At 47.0% G+C, this 19682-nt stretch overlaps 1 protein-coding gene across 1 annotated transcript; it reads right to left on the bottom strand.

Moving 5' to 3' along the window:
• Positions 1 to 451: 451 nt before the first annotated feature.
• Positions 452 to 5556, bottom strand: LOC125514195 (uncharacterized). The gene is made up of 15 exons (XM_048679476.2): positions 5270 to 5556; positions 4725 to 4808; positions 4558 to 4617; positions 4387 to 4464; positions 4166 to 4273; positions 3669 to 3743; positions 3417 to 3494; positions 3237 to 3314; positions 3020 to 3140; positions 2813 to 2923; positions 2308 to 2480; positions 1897 to 2232; positions 1699 to 1815; positions 1173 to 1626; positions 452 to 913 (listed from the first exon to the last, which is right to left on the bottom strand). The coding sequence occupies exons 1-15, from the start codon at positions 5318 to 5320 to the stop codon at positions 633 to 635; spliced, it is 2205 nt and encodes a 734-aa protein (XP_048535433.1). The 5' UTR covers positions 5321 to 5556; the 3' UTR covers positions 452 to 632.
• Between the last annotated feature and the right edge of the window lie 14126 nt (positions 5557 to 19682).

Genomic DNA, 19682 nt, shown 5'->3' with positions numbered 1-19682 from the left:
GCAATGGGTTTCCCCCGATTTTCATTACTGAAAACCATCAACTATCTTACAGACAACTGCCAAAACATAGAGAGGGGAAAATATAACAGCAGCATAGAATCCTAGCATCAGCCAGTACAGGCAATACAAGAAGCTTTTCAGCAACCACAGCAAACTGCCTGAATAAACTTGACTGGATGCAGAAATTCTGTAATATGGTGAACAGGTTTTGTTCTTTGCTACTTGTCTCTTTTTCGCCAGTAATCAGTATTTTTGTCCAGGAAAAGAAACAAAGTTTATAACGGTGCAGCCTGTATGTGACTGGTGTATTAGACTGTCAGTACAGGATTGACTCTGTCAAACAAGCTGCTACAAAATGACGTGGGCCTGGACCAGGTTAAATTCAACTGTGGGCTGCTCTTTCCTGGGAATCCCTAGAACCAAACAAAGCCTAAACAAAATGGCCAGTGACTCAAGCAAAAATATATTTTATATATATAGGCAAGGAATTCCGTATCAGAAAGCAGAAAAGAAAATCTTAGCCTAAACTCTTAAGCTCTATTGCATCCTGAGTTGATCCCCAAGAAAAGGGACGGATTGGAAACTACGTACAGCAAAAGGATTTAGACATTCTAACCTGACTAGAAAAATAATCAGTACTGAAGAACTGCCACCGAGTTGGTGTCCAGCTTCCTCTTCTTTTTGCCCAGAGGGTCACTTCGAGAGCCCCTGCGGGGCTCCTGCGCAACATTCTGCTGTGAGATCATGCAGTCCAGCAGGCCTTTTCTTCGTGCAGATGGCATGCCCCTCATCAACCGTGTTGCGTTTTTGTCCACACTAGGGCCCTTCACAGATTTAGATGCAGAAGCAGCCTTCGGTTTCTTCACCTTCAGTTGATGCTCAGACTTTGGCATCAGAGGAGTGTCCTTGTCATCTGCAAATGAGACATACAGAACAGGGAACCATTAATCCTTCTTTTCTTTTAAAATAAACTAAAATAGCATGTAACATAATGAACAGACAGGGTTATGGAACTAGAACCACATTCTCTACAGTTTGTTCACTTGCCATTAAATTGTTATATGTATACTATGACAAGAGACCCTAAATTGAGGATGCACCAGGGATTGTACTGCAATGCACTTGTTTGCATAACATAAGACAGATGACTGTCGTTGAAAATAAAACCTTACCAAATTCCTCAAACTTAAACACCTCAAAGTCATCAACAGAGATCGTTCGCTTGGGACATGGAGGTGGAGTTGATGGTCTCTCCAGATTGGTGATTTCTGAAGCACTAGGGGCATGCCTCCTCCCCACATCATCTTGGAAAGATGCTCTGAGTGGAGTGGTTTCTTCTTTTTTCTTTGTGCTGTTGGAAGCATCAACTGAAGATCTCTTAGTTGGTTCCTCAGCAAGGAGAGATGTTTTGCATTCACTTGTTTCACCAATCTCAAACTTATCGCCAGGACTTCTATTACTGGAAGTTAAACAGTCTGCATCTATATTATCCAAAACTGACACAGGAGATGCACCACTCCTGGCCTCCTCTAGCAAACTTGAGAACCACGGAAACATGCCCTGCCTAACATAGAAGAGTATATATGCTTCCTGGTTTAGTGCACACGTCTCAGTAATAGAATCAACCTGCAACACAAGTGTGATTATTACAAGGTGAAAAGATGTCTCATAAAAGCAAGAGCAACTAATTGCACCTACATTTGAATCATTCATCAAGTGCCAGGTGCTTGGTGAAGAACGAATAGTGCACACATAATGGCCATAGTTAGGTAAGCCAGAATGCTCAACAACGCCATAAAGATCATACATTAGTTCCTGAAGCATGTGAAAATACAATTAAACATCAAATCATGTCTTCATGGTAAGCCTACCAGCAGAGAAAAGCATAAAACTAACCTCCTTGTCTGGATTATTGTGGAAAGGCTTCAAATCAAGTTCTGGTGGGTATGCCACATGTTTGTCAATCTTTTCAATGGAATTGTCAAGGGTGGTGAAGCGCTTGAGTTGAAATGCAATGACATCAGGTGCTTTATCAAGCACAAGCCGCTTATCCTTACAAACTTGAACTTTACAACTTTCACAGGTGAGCTTGTTCTCATCGTCACCAACTTGCTCCACCTTGGTAAAAGATTCCAAAGCAGCAACAAGGTCATCAACCTGATCAATCTCCAAGCTGAGATCCAGGAAGGGCTCAAATGTCTCCGAACAGTGACCACAATCACGGCATGTCAACTATGCAAGAAGAATAGCATTAGTTGAAAGACAAACCACAAAGAGAAAACAAATATGCAATGACAGAGTACATACCAGGCTTTTAAGCCGACCACCAAACACCTGTTTGACAATACTTTCCTCATCAAAAGATGAGGGCTTCCCCTTTGACTTGGGATCAAGGGTGCATTTGTGCAAATTATCGAGCAAGCAACGAAGGAACTCATGTGCATCCTCTTGCTGTCCTGGTCTAAAATCTGACGATAATTCTGGCAAGTTTTCATCAAGGAATCCAACAAAATTCATAACATTGTCGTCAAAATGGCAATACTTCGAATAGTAGCAAGATGTAAGAATTTACTCCCTCCGTCCAGAAATACTTGTCCTAGAAATGGATAAAATGGATGTATCTATAACTAAAATAAGTCTAGATACAACCATTTCTAATACAAGTATTTTCGGACGGAGGGAGTAATATAAAGTCAAGAGAAAGCATGCACATTTCAAGGTGCAAAATCAGGGGAAATGACCATGAATGCTGACAACACTAATTTGAGATGAAATTAATAGATGAGGCATAGAACTCAAAAGCAAAGGATACTGCTTAAATTATCTTTGAACCTCGCTGGCACTAAAACAGCTCCAGACCTTCGAATTGATTCTTCAATGTGTTCTTTAAGGGCGCAAAAGGAACAGAACCCATCTTCATCATCTGGAAGGTAGCAATAGAATGAATCATGTTAAGCAAAATAAAAAAGATTCAGGACACTTTCACACAATTAAAATGATTATCAGAAACTATCCATACATGAGCATGGAGTAGAGTGGTCAGTGCAGCGGAGCTTCTTAAAAAGTGGGACAGTATGAGTTATGCACTGAAGAGTTGCATTTAAGAAGCATGTGTTCCCCATATTCCGAAGACCAGCTCCCTGCACATGGAGAATATTTTGTAACAATTTAAAAATGAATAAACACCAAAACATGACACTAGCATATCAAAACTTGGCAAAGAATATAATGCATACCACTGACTGGGGTTGTCTGAAGCGAGAAAAAAACAAGGAGAGCGGCTTATTTTCATTGTCAGAAGGTTCAAGGGCACGCTGTTAAGCAGAAGCAGTCAGTACAATTGTCACAAACAATGCAAGGAAAGGTCTAATCTGAAATATTGCATGATAAATGTCAGATAATAGAAGGCCACTTACATTTGAGCTCCAATGCTTAGTGTTATGAAGGGGTGGTGAGTGCTGCTTAGTATCCGCCCCCCATTTTTTGATTTCATCCTGCAGCAGTACCAACAAAAAAAGTAGGGAATGTTATACACCTAAAAGAAAAATTATTTGACAAACATATTCCAACCACAGTTTATCATGTATATCATTAAGCACACATAATTGGATCACATGCTCCACAAGGACTTTAGGTAGAAATGCAGATGTACACAGTAAAAAACTTACAACAGAACTGGGTTCATCTGTGGTAAGGGGTTCTGACTGCTGCCTTATTTCCCCATCTAGCACACCTGAGTCATCCTAAAATAGCAACCACCAAAACAGAAGACAGGGTTAGAGAACTGTTACATACAAAAGGACTCCATGCAGGAATGCCACATACAACTAAGTTCAGGATATCATATGTAATTAAATTGCATATGAGCTGGCTGAATGGTAATAGGTTTTGGCAGCACAAGCTGTAAGTCTTGTGAATTGCCAAAATTCAGGGAAACTGTTTTTAGATAAAAGGCTTGTAAGTGGCCGAGTTACAGAAAGTTCCAGTGTGCAGAACTTAATTAAATTTGAATTTACACCAGATGTCAATTATAAGACTTTCAAATAGAATATAATGTACACAACTGTTACAAGTTTCAATTAATAGATGGCAGAAAATGAGGCAAGTCACTGTAAAATTCCCTGGAGAAAGCCACGCAAAAATTGCCAAGGTTCAAATGGCATACCAATAATTCCTCAGATTCCAGCTGAAGTTGTTCCACATCACATTCCTTATCCGTAGGTGAAGGTGGTGAACATAACTTGTTTGATTCATCTACTACAGCAGAAATGCTCTGAAACAGCACATTGATAGACACCACTTAGCAAACATCGCCATCACATGAGTTCAAACAGACTAACTGTGAAATCAAACTCTTGAATAAAGGCCTGGGGCAAGAGAACATACCTCAGAATGGGGCTGCTGGCTATCAGGAAAAGAAGGTGCACTTGGCATGTATTCATCATCCACTGAATCCAAGCCGCTCTGTGCCAGAGAAAATGCACACCATCAGAACTACAAAAATTCAATATCACACATTTGCACTAAATATGAAGGTTACAGTAGCTTCTAGCTCACAGTTTGACAAGGTTCTGTTGCTGCAGGAGCACAAACACTATCCCAGGAATTTGAATAGCTCTGTTAAGCATAAGGGAGGACCAACATGACCAAATTAGGGTTTTGTGTATGGTAGCAAAATATATTGTACAAATTTGATCAGGCATTAGCATAATTCATTATCTTACAACAGCCTGAAGCGGTTGGCACATGGAGAAGAATGGTTGGCACTGCTTACTTTTCTCATCCCCATTTTCTAGAGAGATGTCGCCCTGAAAAAACAACAATTCTTACCGTCAGATCTGCATTTAGATGACATGATACTATAAAACTACCTTTTATGAAAGGTATTCACGTATTTGCCCCAAATAGGGCACAACAGAAGGCTCGGATTAAAGGGAAACCAAAACTATCACCATTCTAATTCGCGCAACTACGGGCAGCCCATCGCGTCGAAACATTTTGACCAGACAAAATGATCACCATCATGATTGCGGCCGTCTACTAGCTAGTAAAAATGGCAGCGCGGATTAACCAAATCGGGATTCTCAGACCCACTCCGACGGGGATTCGAGATTCAACCGCGCGCAAAAACAAATCACACCCTGAGTTAGCTGCTGAGGACCGAGTCGTACCGCGCGAGGTAAAAGCTGATTACGATACTTTCACGGGGTGTTCGAAGTCCCGAACGAATCAAACACCGAAACTAACAAACCGGGCAATTGAATCTCACCTTCGCGGGGGAGGGCTGGCTCAGGCTCGCGGCGGCGTCGTCGTCCGCCATCAGTCGGGCAGCAAGCGCCGGCTAGGGTTTGGCAGGGGTAGGTGGCGGAGAGGTTGGTGCGAGATGGGGGAGAGGGGGGCCGCGGAAATTGGGGGGAAATCGGAAGGCGAGAGATTGTTCAGTGGATTGGAGGGGGGTGGGGAGACTAATCGAGGCGGTGGCCTGGCGGGGGATCAAAAAGGCGGGGCGAATTGCTCGGCGGAAGGGGGGAGAGGAGGGAAATTTTGGGGGTTTGAAACGGAGGGGGGGCGAGGAGAACTGTCGCACGCGGCGGGATAGGGGAAATGGGGAACGGGCAAGGTGGGAAAGCGGAAAACGCCCAAAATCGAGGGCGGCGGCCGACTGGGCGCTGGGGAACGTGGTGTGGTTTCCCGTTTTCGTTTCCCGCTCGCTGGCCGGTCTGGTGCCCGGTCTTTTGCCGCGCTCTCGGCGCGACGGGGCGAGGCCGGCCGACGGGCCCCGAGCAAACCAGGCCACATGGGCACGGCCCGGCTGTAAAAGGGCCTGGCACCGCATGGCATGGCCATGCTCGGCACGCCAGTTATAAAGGTCGGCCCGGCCTGGTACCGCTGCCGGCCAGCCCATGTTGGTTTTCGGCCTTGTGGGTTGTTTGTTTTCTGGAAAACAGGAAGAACTAAAAAATAGTTTTTTTTTGGGGGGGGGGGGGGGGACATATGGCCCTCATATCGTCCCGCTCACATGCGCGTGCCGGACGGGCCGCGTTGGGCCCGTCATCAAAAGGGTTGTGTCGTGACCGGTCAACACGCCTGGCTTTTGGGGTCGCCCTTGTTCTGTGGCGGGGCAAAGGCCGGTTCAGCCCTTTTAATCACGTGCGGGGCAAAAATTGTCAGCCCGCAAGGCACGACACATATGTCCAAGTTTGGCCCCGGGGCATTTGAATAGGCTCTCCTATTTATCTAAGTTAAATTGTGTGGATCAAAAGACTCTCTTACAACTCTAATGGAGAGGAGGAGGGTCGTCTTCCTAAAAAGGGAAAATGAGGGGATCATCTGCCACGTTCGCTCGACAGGCTGGATCCACCCATGAACCCTTTAAAGGATCGAGAAGATAGGTTCAGATGAAGGGTGAATGGATACTTAACAAGGCAGAGGTGTGATTTTGAAATTTTCTGGATTTAGGCAAATATTAACATAAGTTAAATGGCAACCAATACTTCCTACACATGCATATCTAGAGATTGGACAGCGGATAAAGGAACAGAATGCAAGTGCAGGAAAGTAAAGGGAGGTGGAGATCGAAAAATCAAACGCATGAAGAAACATGGTGATTTTTGGCATGGTTCTGATAGGTGGTGCTATCGTACGTCCACGTTGATGGAGACTTCAACCCATGGGGAGTAACGGTTGCGCGAGTCCATGAAGGGTCCGTGAAGAAGCAACCTTGTCTATGCCATCATGGCTTACGTCCACGAAGGACTAGCCTCACTCGAGGTAGATCTTCATTAAGTAGGCGATCTTCTTGACCTTACAAACTCCTTGGTTCAACTCCACAAGATTTGAAGGCTCCCAAGTGATACTTAATCAATCTAGAAGACACCACTTTTCAAAAGGTAATAAATGTTGATGATGATGATGAACTCCTTGCTCTTGTGCTTCAGAAGATAGTCTTCTCAACACTCAATCACTCTCTCATAGATTTGGCATGGTAGTAATATAAGGATCTGGGTGGAAAGCAACTTGAGGGGGCTATAAATCAAAAATCAAATGGTTGGAGTGGAATCTCTTGATCTCAACACAAGTGTAGGTGGTTCTCTCTCATAAAATGGATATGGAAAGTGGTGGCTTTGTCCTGGTTGCTCTCCCTGAGGGTAGGTGGTGTGGGTGGGGTATTTATAGCCTTCACCAAAAATCTTACACAACTTTATGCACAACTCGGTGACACCGGCTGGAAAACTTGGTGAGACCGATTAGTGCAAAAGGTTTGAACTTTAGATGTTTCAGTGGGACATTTTGGTGATGACCTAAGCACTATCAACACTTTGGCAATTCCAATGGGTTTCACTCGGTAATTCCGAGATGAAGTCGATGGGTTACAAAAAATTTTCCAGTGCACTTCGGTGGGACCGAATGTCATCTTGGTGAGACGGAGTTTATAGGGTTTAGGCAGTGGCTCTGTCAAGTGTATCTCGGTGGGTCCGGGTGTATGTGTATCGGTGGGACTGAGATGAACTTTAGGGTTTTTAGACGGATTCGAATGTGAGGGTGTGGCTAAGGGTGTTGGAGCAATATCTTCAAGCACTTGAGCAAATGACTCTTGGTCAAAACATCATCCCCATTCAATAGTATGGGCTTTCCTATGGACTCAATGTGATCTTGGATCACTTAACCAAAAATGCAGAGTCTTGGAGCTTTTGCCAATCCATGTATTTTGTAGCTTGAGGGGTCAACATCTCCATCCATCTACTTTCCTAGGTTGAACTTTTCCTTAAATGTACTTAAGGAAAACATTAGTCCTACAACATGTATGTTGGCATTAATTACCAAAACCATCAAGGGATAAAATATGCTTTCACCCTCCTTTCCCCTCCCCCTTCCTACCACTTCATTGCCATCACTCGTTGGGTGCATTTTACATAATTTTTTGTCACGCTTGCAACGGCTTGTGAAGTGAGCTAGCATATTTGCATCGATACGGTGGCCCCTCAATGTAAGTTCGGGCTGGTGGACGATTGACGTGTGTGATAAGTGTGTTTATTATTCAAAGTGACTATGTAATTACCCGTGCATCGCTACGGGAACCAAACAATTTTCAGCCCAACAAAGGTATCATGGAAAAACATGATGTTTTTTGGATCACTAGACAAACTACTCGATTTTACAAACATGACCCATACCAAAAAACATAAACATATTTTTTACATAGTAGGATCAAACAAGCATTTACAGAGGACAGTAAAAACAATGATAGGCAGGTTCAAATTAAAAGAATCAAATTCACATCATGATGATACGTCTTCACATCATGATGATACGTCTCCAACGTATCTATAACTTTTGATTGCTCCATGCTATTATATTATCAACCTTGCATGTTTTATATGCATTATTATGTTATTTTATATTATTTTTTGGGACTAACCTATTAACCTAGTGCCAAGTGTCAGTTGTTATTTTTTCTTTGTTTTTGTCTGTACAGAAAATCAATACCAAACAGAGTCCAAACGGAACAAAACTTTTTGACGATTTTTCTTGGACCACAAGACACCCTAGAAGCTTCGGGAGGAGGCCAGATGGGGCACGAGGCGGCGACAAGCTCAGGGGGCGTGCCCCCCAAGCTTGCAGCCCCCCTGTGGCTCATCTAACCCTAATTCTTCTTCTATAAATACCCAAATATTCCCCGTAGACCAGAAGGCACAAAAAATAATAATTTTCCGCCGCCGCAAGTTTCTCTCCTCGTGAGATCCCATTTGGAGGGTTTTTCGGTACTCCGCTGGAGGGGGATTTGATCACGGAGGGCTTCTACATCAACCTTGTTGCCCTTCCTTGATCACGGAGAGCTCCTACATCAACCTTGTTGCCCTTCCAATGATGGAAAAAAGGATGTATCTAGAACTAAAATACATCTAGATACATCCCCTTTTATTCATTTTGATGACAAGTATTTTCGGACGAAGGGAGTACTAAAACTTTATTCTACTAGATCAAGATATAACCAAAAGGATCGAACTAATATAAGCGATAAAGATAAAGATGTGATGGTGATATGATACTGGGGCACCTCCCCCAAGCTTGGCAGTTGCCAAGGGGAGTGCCCATACCCATGTATCTAGATCTCTTTCTTCGGAGGTGGTGATGAAGGAGTTGTTGATGAAGTAGGCTTGTCATCCATCTTCCAAGGCATAGGTTCACCATCATATAAAGATGAACAAGTCTCCGGGATCCTCAAATCTGTAGCCAAACTCATCCTCTTAAATCTGTATTCATTCTCACAGTTTTGGTTTTGCAGGTCATAGATCTGGGCTTGGAGATGCTTGATTTTCTCATGAAGCTTGAAGATGGCCTCCTCAATGCCTTGGCATCCAGCTTGTGATTGTTGGTGAACTCTGCGATCATCATCTGATTGGCGTTGAGTCCATGCTCCACCATCCCTTGACACTTGAAAACTTGTTGCTCCAGTTCTTCGAGTCTTGTCTCCACGCTTCTGGTCTTCTCAGGCCCCTCAACATCGCGGATGTGCAGCACCCCCTCACGCATCTCAATAGCTTGAGGGTGTCGCAGCACCTCCGCAAGGTAGGGGCTGATGACCTTCTCGAAAAACTTGTCATTGGGGGCGCTTGGAGACGTCATGGCAATCTAGATCTGTCAGGAAAAAGAGCTCGAAACACAAACATGAGATTTTTGCGTGGTACGGTGGTCAAAACCTTTAAGAGATTATATAATGATTTTTACCAACCAAAAGAAGTATCGTGCAAGAAAACGGAGTCTGGAAGGCACATGAGGTGGCCACAAGGATGGGGGGGCACGCCCTCACCCCTTGTGGTGGCCTCGTGTCTCTTTCAGACTACTTTTAATTTTCCTAATTTTTAAAATATTCCAAAACGGAGAAAATTTATCATTGGAAATGTTTTGGAGTCAGTTTACTTACCGTACCACATACCTATTCCTTTTCGGAGTCTGAAACGTTCTGGAAAGTGTCCCTTATGTACTCCTCTGGTGTTACGGTATGAATAATATTGGTCTCAACATTTATGGGAGTACCTAAGATATAATGTTTGATTCTTTGACCGTTTGTAAGTGCATCTAGTGCCACCCCTAGTTGGTTTTGGAGTATTGACGACAAACCTGGTTGAGGGACTAATGTGTTTGTGAGAATTGCAGGATAACACAGGTAGAAGTCCCTCATTGATTCGGTTTTCCTACCAGAGATGACCCCTAAAAATGTATGAAGACATTGAAGTCAAAGGTGGGATGTGAAGACATTCACATTGAAGACTATGACAAGAGAAGACATCGTGTGAAGACTATGGAGCGCGAAGACTTAGTTGTTTCGTCGTTCTTTTTCTTCTTCGTTGAGTCATAGGAACCACCGTACTGTTAAGTGGGGTCCAAGAGAACCAGTCAGAATGACTGAAGTGGTGCTTAACCAAAATCCTATATCTTCGAGCGAAGTCTATGAGAGCAAATCTTGTCCAGAATTGGATAAGTCAGCTTTGCTTGTAGCCCAAGTAAAGTTGCCGTGTGTGTTTGAAATCTGACCGTTGGAACATGTGTCAGTTCCTTAGTGACCCAGGGTCATTTTGAACAAATCAGGTCAGGTTGCCTAGTGGCTATAAATAGCCCACCCCCTACAACCATAAACGGTTGGCTGCTCAGATTTAGTGTACGGCTTTTGTCGTTTGAGAGCAACCCACCTCGAAGCCTTTGAGAGAGAATTCATTGCGAGGATAAAGCCATAAACACCCAGAGCCAAAGAGTGTTAGGCATCACTTAAGTCTTCCTGTCTGTGTGATCTGAAGACTTATTACACTTGAGGATTGTGAATCCTCCAGCCAGTTAGGCGTCGCGTTCTGAGCATCCAAGAGTCATTGTGGATCGCCGGTGAACGAAGTCTGTGAAGGTTTGGAAGTCTGCCTTGAAACTTACCAGGGTGATTGGGCGAGGACTGGGTGTCCTTAGCTCAAGGGGAATAAGGTGAAGACACGGTCTTCTGAGTTGAATCTCAGCCTCCCTAACCAGACGTACAGTTGTCACAACAACTGGAACTGGTCCAACAAATCATTGTCTTCAACGAGTCACTGGTTCTATCCTTCTCATCTCTTTATTTATAGTTGGTCCTTGTGAAGTCATTGTTCGTTTGCATTATCTTTTGTCTTCACTGAGTGACTGCTTGTTCTGATTGGCTTCGTACTATCTTCCTACCTGATCCATACTGCCTAACTGCCATTAGTTGTTGTGCTTTCACTTCATTGAATACTTGACTATGGTTTGCTTAGTGTAGTCTACCTTCCGCTGCATGGTAATAGGTTTGTTTCTATCGTTTGTCTTCGAAACTCACATGTTTTGAAGACTTTCTTAAAAATCGCCTATTCACCCCCCCTCTAGTCGATCACTAGCACTTTCAATTGGTATCATAGCAAGGTACTCCCTTGTTCTGTGTGATTCGGTTTAACCACCTGGAGTTTTAGCTATGTCGACTGCAGGGATAATCAAAGTCTCCGTTGCGTGCCCAGTCTTCGATGGAATTGAATATCCCTACTGGAAGAATAAGATGCGCATGCATCTTGAAGCCATTGATGTCGACCTATGGTATGTCGTCAAGAATGGCGTTCCCAAGGCTGGTGAAGGTGTCACCGCTGCTGATGTCAAGAAGTTCGTTCAACTAGACTCCACTGCCAAGAACATCATCTGTGGTCATCTGACCAAAGGACAGTATGGCCATGTGAGTCATCAAGACACTCCATCACCAAGCATGAAGTCACCAAGACACTCCTGAGATCACCTGACAGCTCGTTTGACACCCTAGCCTTGATGATTCAAGAACGTCCTGACTTCAAGACACTCGATCCGTCTGACATACTTGAAAGGCTCAACACACATGAGTTTCAACTTTATGAGAAAAGAGACATCTACGGTCCCAACTATGGGCGAACTCGTGCCTTGAAGGCAAAAGTTGTCTCCTCATCTGAAGAAGAATCTGACAGCAGTTCTGATGATCCTGAAGACATTGGAAAGGAGCTTGCTATGCTTGCGAAGAAGTTCCAAAAATTCACCAAGAAGAAAGGCTTCATAAAGGCTTCACGATCAAGCTCAAGGAATGATGAAGCTTCTGCTCATGACTATAAGAAGAGAACATGCCACAAGTGCAAGAAACCTGGCCACTACATCTCTGAGTGTCCACAGTGGGACAATGAGAACAACAACAAGAAGAAGAGCAAGGAGTGTGATTCTGATGACAAGAAGAAGAAGAAATACTCAAAGTCTTCTTCCAAGTCTTCCTCAAAGTCTTCATCACACAAGGAGAGCTCATCTGGCAAGGCTCGTGCGTTCGTTGGCAAGGAAATGGATTCAGAGGAGGAGTCCGCTTCTGAGGAGGCGGAGGTGGAGTCTGAGGAGGAGTCCGATTCTGGCGTTGCAAGTCTGGCTACATCATACGTTGCCAAGTCCATCTTCAACACTGAAGACAATGGCTTCATCACCGACGCTGATGCAAATGACAAGGACTACTCTGCTCCCACCTACTGCTTCATGACACGTGGTGCCAAGGTAAACACACACACTACTCACTATCAAACATCCAGTGAAGATGACTCTAATTGTGGTTCCAAACCCAGCTACAAAACACTTGCTAAAATTGCAACTGAACAACAGAAAGCTATGGAACATATTCAAAAACTGTTAGACAAAAGCGATGACCTGTTAGATGCTGAAATGACTTGATCTCAGTCCTTAATTGAAGACATAAAAAATCTTCATGTTAAGTATGAGGAACTTGAAAGTCGTCATGAAACGCTCTCAACAACTCATGAAAATCTTTCCTATGATTATCTTCAAAGGAAGCAAGATCTTGAGAAATTGAGAGCGGCTCATGAAGATCTTCAAAAGGAAAACAAGTCACTTCGCGCCAAACAGATCAGTTCCGCTCAGGAAGGATTTGAACCACCATGTCTTAAATGCATTGAGCGTGACAACACTACTTCTATTGCTAGATGTTCTACTGCTGCTACTATTGCAATATCTTCAACTGTTGATGTGGTAACTAACCCCTCTGCTGAGGATACCACTGCTATTGCTGATTAAAATGCTAGGTTGAAGACATTGCTTGAAACAGGGATGTACAAAAGTCTCAAAGGGCATCAGACACTATGTGATGTCCTCAAAAGGCAGATCCTGAACCGAAACCCTGGGAAAGAGGGTCTTGGGTTCGAAAGAAAAATGAATGCTGATGGCTCTTACTGGAAACCTGAGCAGTACCCCAAAACCACATGGGTTCTTGCAAAGGAACCTTCAGTGGATCCATCCACCCTGTCTGGCTTCACTTGTGCTAATCCCATTGTTATTGATGAATCCTTTGATGCGAACTATAAACTGTTTAAGAATCAAAATGGTCAAGTGTTTGCCAGGTATATTGGTACTAACTGCAGGAATGGGCCACCTATGAAGAAATTCTGGGTGCCAAAAAAGTGGTTGGAGAATCTTCCTGTGAATGTCGTCATGACACCACAGGTGAAGAAGACAAACCCCAGACCACAGGCTTCATATGGTCCAAAGGCTTCATACAGACAAAGGACTCACCTGAGTCGCACTAACGCAAATGTTTTGCAGGGAAACCATACTCAGGCCTATGAATATAAGCGTGTTTCATCAAACCGCCATGTTCATAAGACCAAGAACTACTCTGCTTATTCTTATGAGTACTATTGTCCACCTGCAAGACTATTTGCTAGGGCTCCAAAGCCAAAGTTCTCAGATGCTGCACTTAGACTTATTGCTTCGAAGCCACCCTTGAAGATGTGGGTGGCTAAGAAAGCTTAACTCTCTTTTGCAGGGAAGGGTCTCCAGCCAAAAATCAAATTCGTCTGAAGCCATTGCTGGGGACCTTAAACATCTTGTAGGGCGCAAGATCAAATGCCCAAATGGTCTTATTATGTATTTTGTTCCTGAGTCGCTTGTTACTTGCCCTATCAGTCCTAACCTCTATCTAAGCTTTCATAATCCACTTGCTTGTCAAATGTTTATGCTTCACAATTCTCTTCGTGAAGCCTATCCCCCTAACTGCACTATAGGGTATGACACCAGCTGCTTCAGAATGGATTATTGATAGTGGGTGTACTAATCACATGATTGGCAAGCGAAGTATTCTCATGGACTCAACTTTACGTCCATCTGACAAGAGTCACATCACATTTGCTAATACTGGTAAAAGCAAGGTATTGGGTCTAGGTAGAGTTGCAATCTCGAGGGATCAACACATGGATAAAGTAATGCTTGTTGAATCCCTTGGTTTCAGCTTAATGTCTGTCTCAATGCTTTGTGATTTAAACATGATTGTGATATTTGGAAAATATCATTGCCTTGTTCTAATGGAATCTTACAAGTCTCTAGTATTTGAAGGGTATCGGAAAGATGATTTGTACGTGGTAGATTTCTCAGCAGGACCACAGCTTGCCGTATGTCTTCTAGCAAAAGCTTCAGAATGCTGGCTCTGGCATCGGAGGCTAGGGCATGCTGGCATGAGGAACTTGCACACTCTTGCAAAGAAGAAGCATGTCATAGGCATCGAGGGTGTTAAGTTCAAGAAGGATCACTTATGCGGTGCCTGTGAAGCAGGAAAGATGACGAGGGCCAAGCATCCCTCGAAGACAATCATGACAACGACTCAACCCTTCGAACTTCTCCACATGGACCTCTTCGTTCCCACTCACTACTCAACTCTTACTACTACTACTTGTCTCTATGGCTTTGTCATTGTTGATGATTATTCAAGATATACTTTGGTGCATATAATCCTCTACAAGACTGAAGTGCAGGATGTCTTCAAACGATTCGCCAATCGAGCCATGAACAACTATGGCGTCAAGATCAAGCACATCAGAAGTGACAATGGCACTGAATTCAAGAACACTGGCCTCGACACTTATCTTGATACTTTGGGCATCACTCATGAATTCTCAGCTCCGTACACGCCGCAGCAGAATGGCATTGTGGAACGCAAGAACAGAACACTTATTGAGATGGCACGGACGATGCTCGATGAATACAAGACTCAAAGAAAGTTCTGGCCTGAAGCCATTGATACTGCATGCCATATCATCAACCATGTTTATCTTCACAAACTTCTGAACAAGACATCCTATGAGCTCCTTACTGGCAAGAAACCAAATGTCAGTTACTTCAGAGTCTTTGGTGCCAGGTGTTGGATCAAGGATCCACATCACACTTCAAAATTTGCACCGAAAGCACATGAAGGTTTTATGCTTGGATATGGAAAGGATTCGCACTCCTACAGAGTCTTCAACCTCTTTCACTATAAAGTGGTTGAAACTGTGGATGTGCGGTTCGATGAGACTAACGGCTCGCAAAGAGAGCACCTGCCAAATGTGCTAGATGAAGTTCCATCTAGTGAAACCATCAAACTCATGGGAACTGGAGAAATCATACCGTCTGAAGCTCAGCCTGAAGAGGAACTCATTATCTTTGCACCAGATCAACCTGAAGACAATGCTTAGCCTGACGACAATCCTTATAACGATGACAATGATCAGCAAGAGCAAAATCTTCGTCCTAATCATCCTCCTGTTGCAAATGAAGTATAGATTGAGAGAATAATTGATAGCATCAATGCACCAGGTCCACTCACTCGTTCAAGGGCAACACATCTAGCAATTTTCTATGGGCACTTCGCATTCGTCTCAATATCTAAACCCAAGAAAGTTGATGAAGCCTTCATGGAACCTGAATGGATTCAAGCTATGCAAGGAGAGCTTCAACAATTTGAGTTGAATAATGTATGGGAACTGTCAGATTTCGGGTTCCGGCAGACCCTTGAGGTTCGAACACTGGGGTGCGCGCGGAGATTTCGCCTTCTACCTACCTGCACCCATCCGCCTTGCTAAGATCTAAGCTATGGAAAGAACAGCACAAGAGACACAGGGTTTATACTGGTTCGGGCCACCGTTGTGGTGTAATACCCTACTCCAGTGTGTGGTGTGGTGGATTGCCTCTTGGGCTGATGATGATGAGCAATACAAGGAAGAACAACCTCGTGAGGGTCTATTCTTGGCTGTGGGGATGAACTGCTAGGAGAAGTTCAGTCACCCTTCTCTCTCTCTCTCTCTGTGGTGTTACTCGATCCGATTTTCCCTCCTCCTTTTCTACCCTGTGGGTGGCTAGTCCTATTTATAGGCAAAGGCCCTGTGCCTCTTCCCAAATATTGAGCGGGAAGGGCGCCAACAATTGGCCATTTTGAAGGGGAACATCTGGTACACTTATCCTGACTAAAGTTAGTCCTCGCCTGCCAAAGACTCTGGTGGTGATGCTGGCTTGGGCTCCACAATGACTTCCTCCCTGCCGTTGGACTGGTCTTGGTCTCGTTGCACCGAAACGGGTGCCTTTGCTTGATGCTCTCGCCTGCGCTTGCTCCCTTTGCACCAAAGAGGAAAGGAGGACACTGCGTGGGCTGGCGCCCGCCTGGCGCCCTTGGTCGTCATGGCTTGCATCACGGGCACCTCGTAAGGTACCCCGCCTTGATCTCTCCGCCTCCTCATGAGCTAGCTTGATGTGTCCGTGCCTGAGGAAGCTCCGTGTCGTCCGCCCCGCGAGGCTTGGCCCCTCGCGAGGGTCTTGGGTCTGCGTTGATGAAGACGGGACGTGCTGGGCCCCCTTTGAGCCACGCCGCAGGCCGCAGGCAGGCAAGTCTGGGGACCCTCGTTCCCAGAACGCTGACAGTAGCCCCCAGGCCCAAGGCGCGCTCGGACTTGGCCGTGCAGGGAGGCGAAAGGGAAAGGGCAAAGCGCCGCGGGCCCTAACAGCCTGCGGCCTTGGGCGCAGCGTGGCGGTTGATTGGACGTGGGCGTCTCCACTTCCCCATGGCACCTCGGCAACTGTGCGGATTGGACAAGTCCCTGCATGCAAAATCGGGTCATAATTACCTGCGATCGTGGGGGGGCGACGGTTGGCCCTCGCCGGCTATAAGTACGAATCGGCGCGCGCCCTTCCAGTTCATCCCCCCTTGCTTCTCCTTCTTCTTCATGGCCCCGTCGAGGAGGTTCTCGGCCGCAGAGGAGGGGAAGGCTCGTCAGGTTGAGCCTGCCTCTCCCCCGCCCAAGCGCGGCCGAGGGCGCCCTCGCAAACATCCTGTGGCCACGAGGGCAGCTCCCCATGGCCGCGGAGACGATTTCCAGCATGGTGACGGGCGGACCGCTGCGGGCGGGGGATGCGTTTTGGTTGCGCGTCCCCCTAGGCCGCGCTTTCGCGCGGCAGAGGTGCTGCCGAAGTTCGTTGTGTGGTCGGCGGAGCCGACTAGCACCCGGCTTCCGCTTCCTCGCTTCCTCCTCGGTGAGCTCCCGGCCGGCGCCCAGGGCGGCCTCTGGCTCTAGGCAGACAGCTGCTACAGCCGGGCCTCATGGGCTTCACTGGAGGTCTCCGCAGCCGGGAGCCTGGCCTTGGCCCGCGGTTGGCAGACGTTTGCCCGCGCGCGTGGCCTAAGCCGTCGGTGCACCCTGCACTTCAAGTTTGACGGCGACGCCACCCTCTACGTGAGGGTGTTTGGGGAAGATGGTCGCCGCGCAGGGTGCTGCCCTGAGGACGACGATCGCGGCCGGGAACCCAGCCCCGGCGATGATGGAGAGGACAACGCTCGCGTGATTGGCGGCGCTCAGGGTTCCCCAAGCTTCACCAGTTCTTCTTCAGGCGACGGCTCTTCTAGCGGTGGCCGCGGTCAGCGTCCACGCCATCGTATCTGCTTGAGAGGTGGCAGCGTGTCTGCCCGCCGTCGCGCATCGGTGAAGCGCGAGAGGGAGTCTGCCTGAGCGCCGGAGGCAGCTCGGGTCTTCCCTGCAGGCCGGTGTGAGGCGAGCCGCGCCTGATTTGTTCTTCCTTTTCCTTTTTCCCGCGTAAAAAGACAGTAGTGTGGAGCCCCGCGGGGGCGTGTTTGGGTTATTGCTGTTAATCGTCGCTTTGCTACCGTTTCGTGCCTTCCGGCTATGTGCCCACGCATGGGTAGTTCCCGGCCCCAGCCGTGGGGGGGCGACCGACCCAGGCCCTGTGTTTGTGTCGCGGTGCCCGTGGGGCACGGACTGGAGGGGTGCTCCTATAATGGACCCAGGTCGCGAAACCTTTGAACGACTAGGACAGGAACTCTCGCGAGGGCGCTCGGCTGCCCCCCCTCGTGAGGCCTTGCATAAGAGAAATCGAGGCAGGAGAGTGAAAAGTCGAAGAACCACAAGCCAAAGACGGCAACAACTTCAATAAAACTTCGAATGAGAACGAACAAGCCAACTGTGAAAAGCAAATGAAAAAGCCGCGTCCAGCACCTAATCTAGTCTTCGACGTCTTCTCACCAGCGCAAAGCTAAGTGCTGCCACTGAGCATGGGAGGGAGCCCCAGGGCCTGAGGCCGGCGCTCCTAAGACTCCGGGGCGTGTACAGCCCCAACTCATTATTACGTGAGAGTATCATGGGCGGCGAGCTTCACAGGCGTTGGCCTTCTTCACAGGCTCCGGGCCTTTTCCAAAACGCGACAGCTTCACAGGCATTCACCTTCTTCACAGGCTCCGGGCCTTTTCCAAAACGCGACAGCTTCACAGGCATTCGCCTTCTTCACAGGCTCTGGGCCTTTTCCAAAACGCGACAGCTTCACAGGCATTCGCCTTCTTCACAGGCTCCGGGCCTTTTCCAAAACGCGACAGCTTCACAGGCATTCGCCTTCTTCACAGGCTCCGGGCCTTTTCCAAAACGCGACAGCTTCACATGCATTCGCCTTCTTCACAGGCTCCGGGCCTTTTCCAAAACGCGACACTTCACAGGCATTCGTCTTCTTCACAGGCTCCGGGCCTTTTCCAAAACGCGACAGCTTCACAGGCATTCGCCTTCTTCACAGGCTCCGGGCCTTTTCCAAAACGTGACAGCTTCACAGGCATTCGCCTTCTTCACAGGCTCCGGGCCTTTTCCAAAACGCGACAGCTTCACAAGCATTCGCCTTCTTCACAGGCTCCGGGCCTTTTCCAAAACGCGACAGCTTCACAGGCATTCGCCTTCTTCACAGGCTCCGGGCCTTTTCCAAAATGCGACAGCTTCACAGGCATTCGCCTTCTTCACAGGCTCTGGGCCTTTTTAGGGGTAGAACCTCCGGAGGTGCTGGATGTTCCATGCGTTCTGGACCTGCACCCCCTCCTGAGTCTCCAAGCGCGCGGAGCCGGGCCTGGAAACATGAACAACCTTGAACGGGCCCTCCCACATGGGAGAGAGCTTGTGCAGTCCCTCCCTAGAGAGAACCCGCCTGAGCATGAGGTCTCCTACCTCGAGAGTTCTGGGGCGGATGTTGCGGCAGTGATATCGTCGCAGTGCTTGTTGGTACCTCGCCGCTCGCAGCGCGGCTTCTCGGCGACGTTCCTCCCCCAGCACGAGGTCCATCCCCCGCATGGCGTCCTGCTGCGCCTCGTCGAAAGCCAGGACCCGCGCAGAGCGACGTCTGACCTCGTGAGGGAGGACCGCTTCGGCTCCGTAGACCAGGAAGAACGGGGTCTCTCCAGTTGGCTTGGTCGCGGTTGTGCGGATGGACCACAACACGGACTGAAGCTCGTCGTACCAACCTCTGCCGCAGGCCTCCAGCTTCTTCTTGAACGTCCTGGTCTTGAGGCCCCTTAGGACCTCTGCGTTGGCTCGCTCGGCCTGGCCGTTGCTTCG

Source organism: Triticum urartu, chromosome 6A (assembly GCF_056163025.1).
Source record: "Triticum urartu cultivar PI428250 chromosome 6A, HENAU_Tu73, whole genome shotgun sequence".
In the NCBI taxonomy this organism is placed as follows: Eukaryota; Viridiplantae; Streptophyta; class Magnoliopsida; order Poales; family Poaceae; genus Triticum; species Triticum urartu.
Note: the sequence above shows the minus strand (reverse complement) of the source record. Positions and strands in the feature narration are given on the sequence as shown.

Bases quoted from the DNA above. Each gene is read 5' to 3' on its own strand.
- LOC125514195 (XM_048679476.2), bottom strand. From the start codon at position 5,320: ATGGCGGACGACGACGCCGCCGCGAGCCTGAGCCAGCCCTCCCCCGCG. The intron at 4,465-4,557 runs GTGAGCTAGAAG...TCTCTGGCACAG, and splicing joins CAACAGAACCTTGTCAAACT to AGCGGCTTGGATTCAGTGGA. The intron at 3,315-3,416 runs GTAAGTGGCCTT...TCTGCTTAACAG, and splicing joins CTAAGCATTGGAGCTCAAAT to CGTGCCCTTGAACCTTCTGA.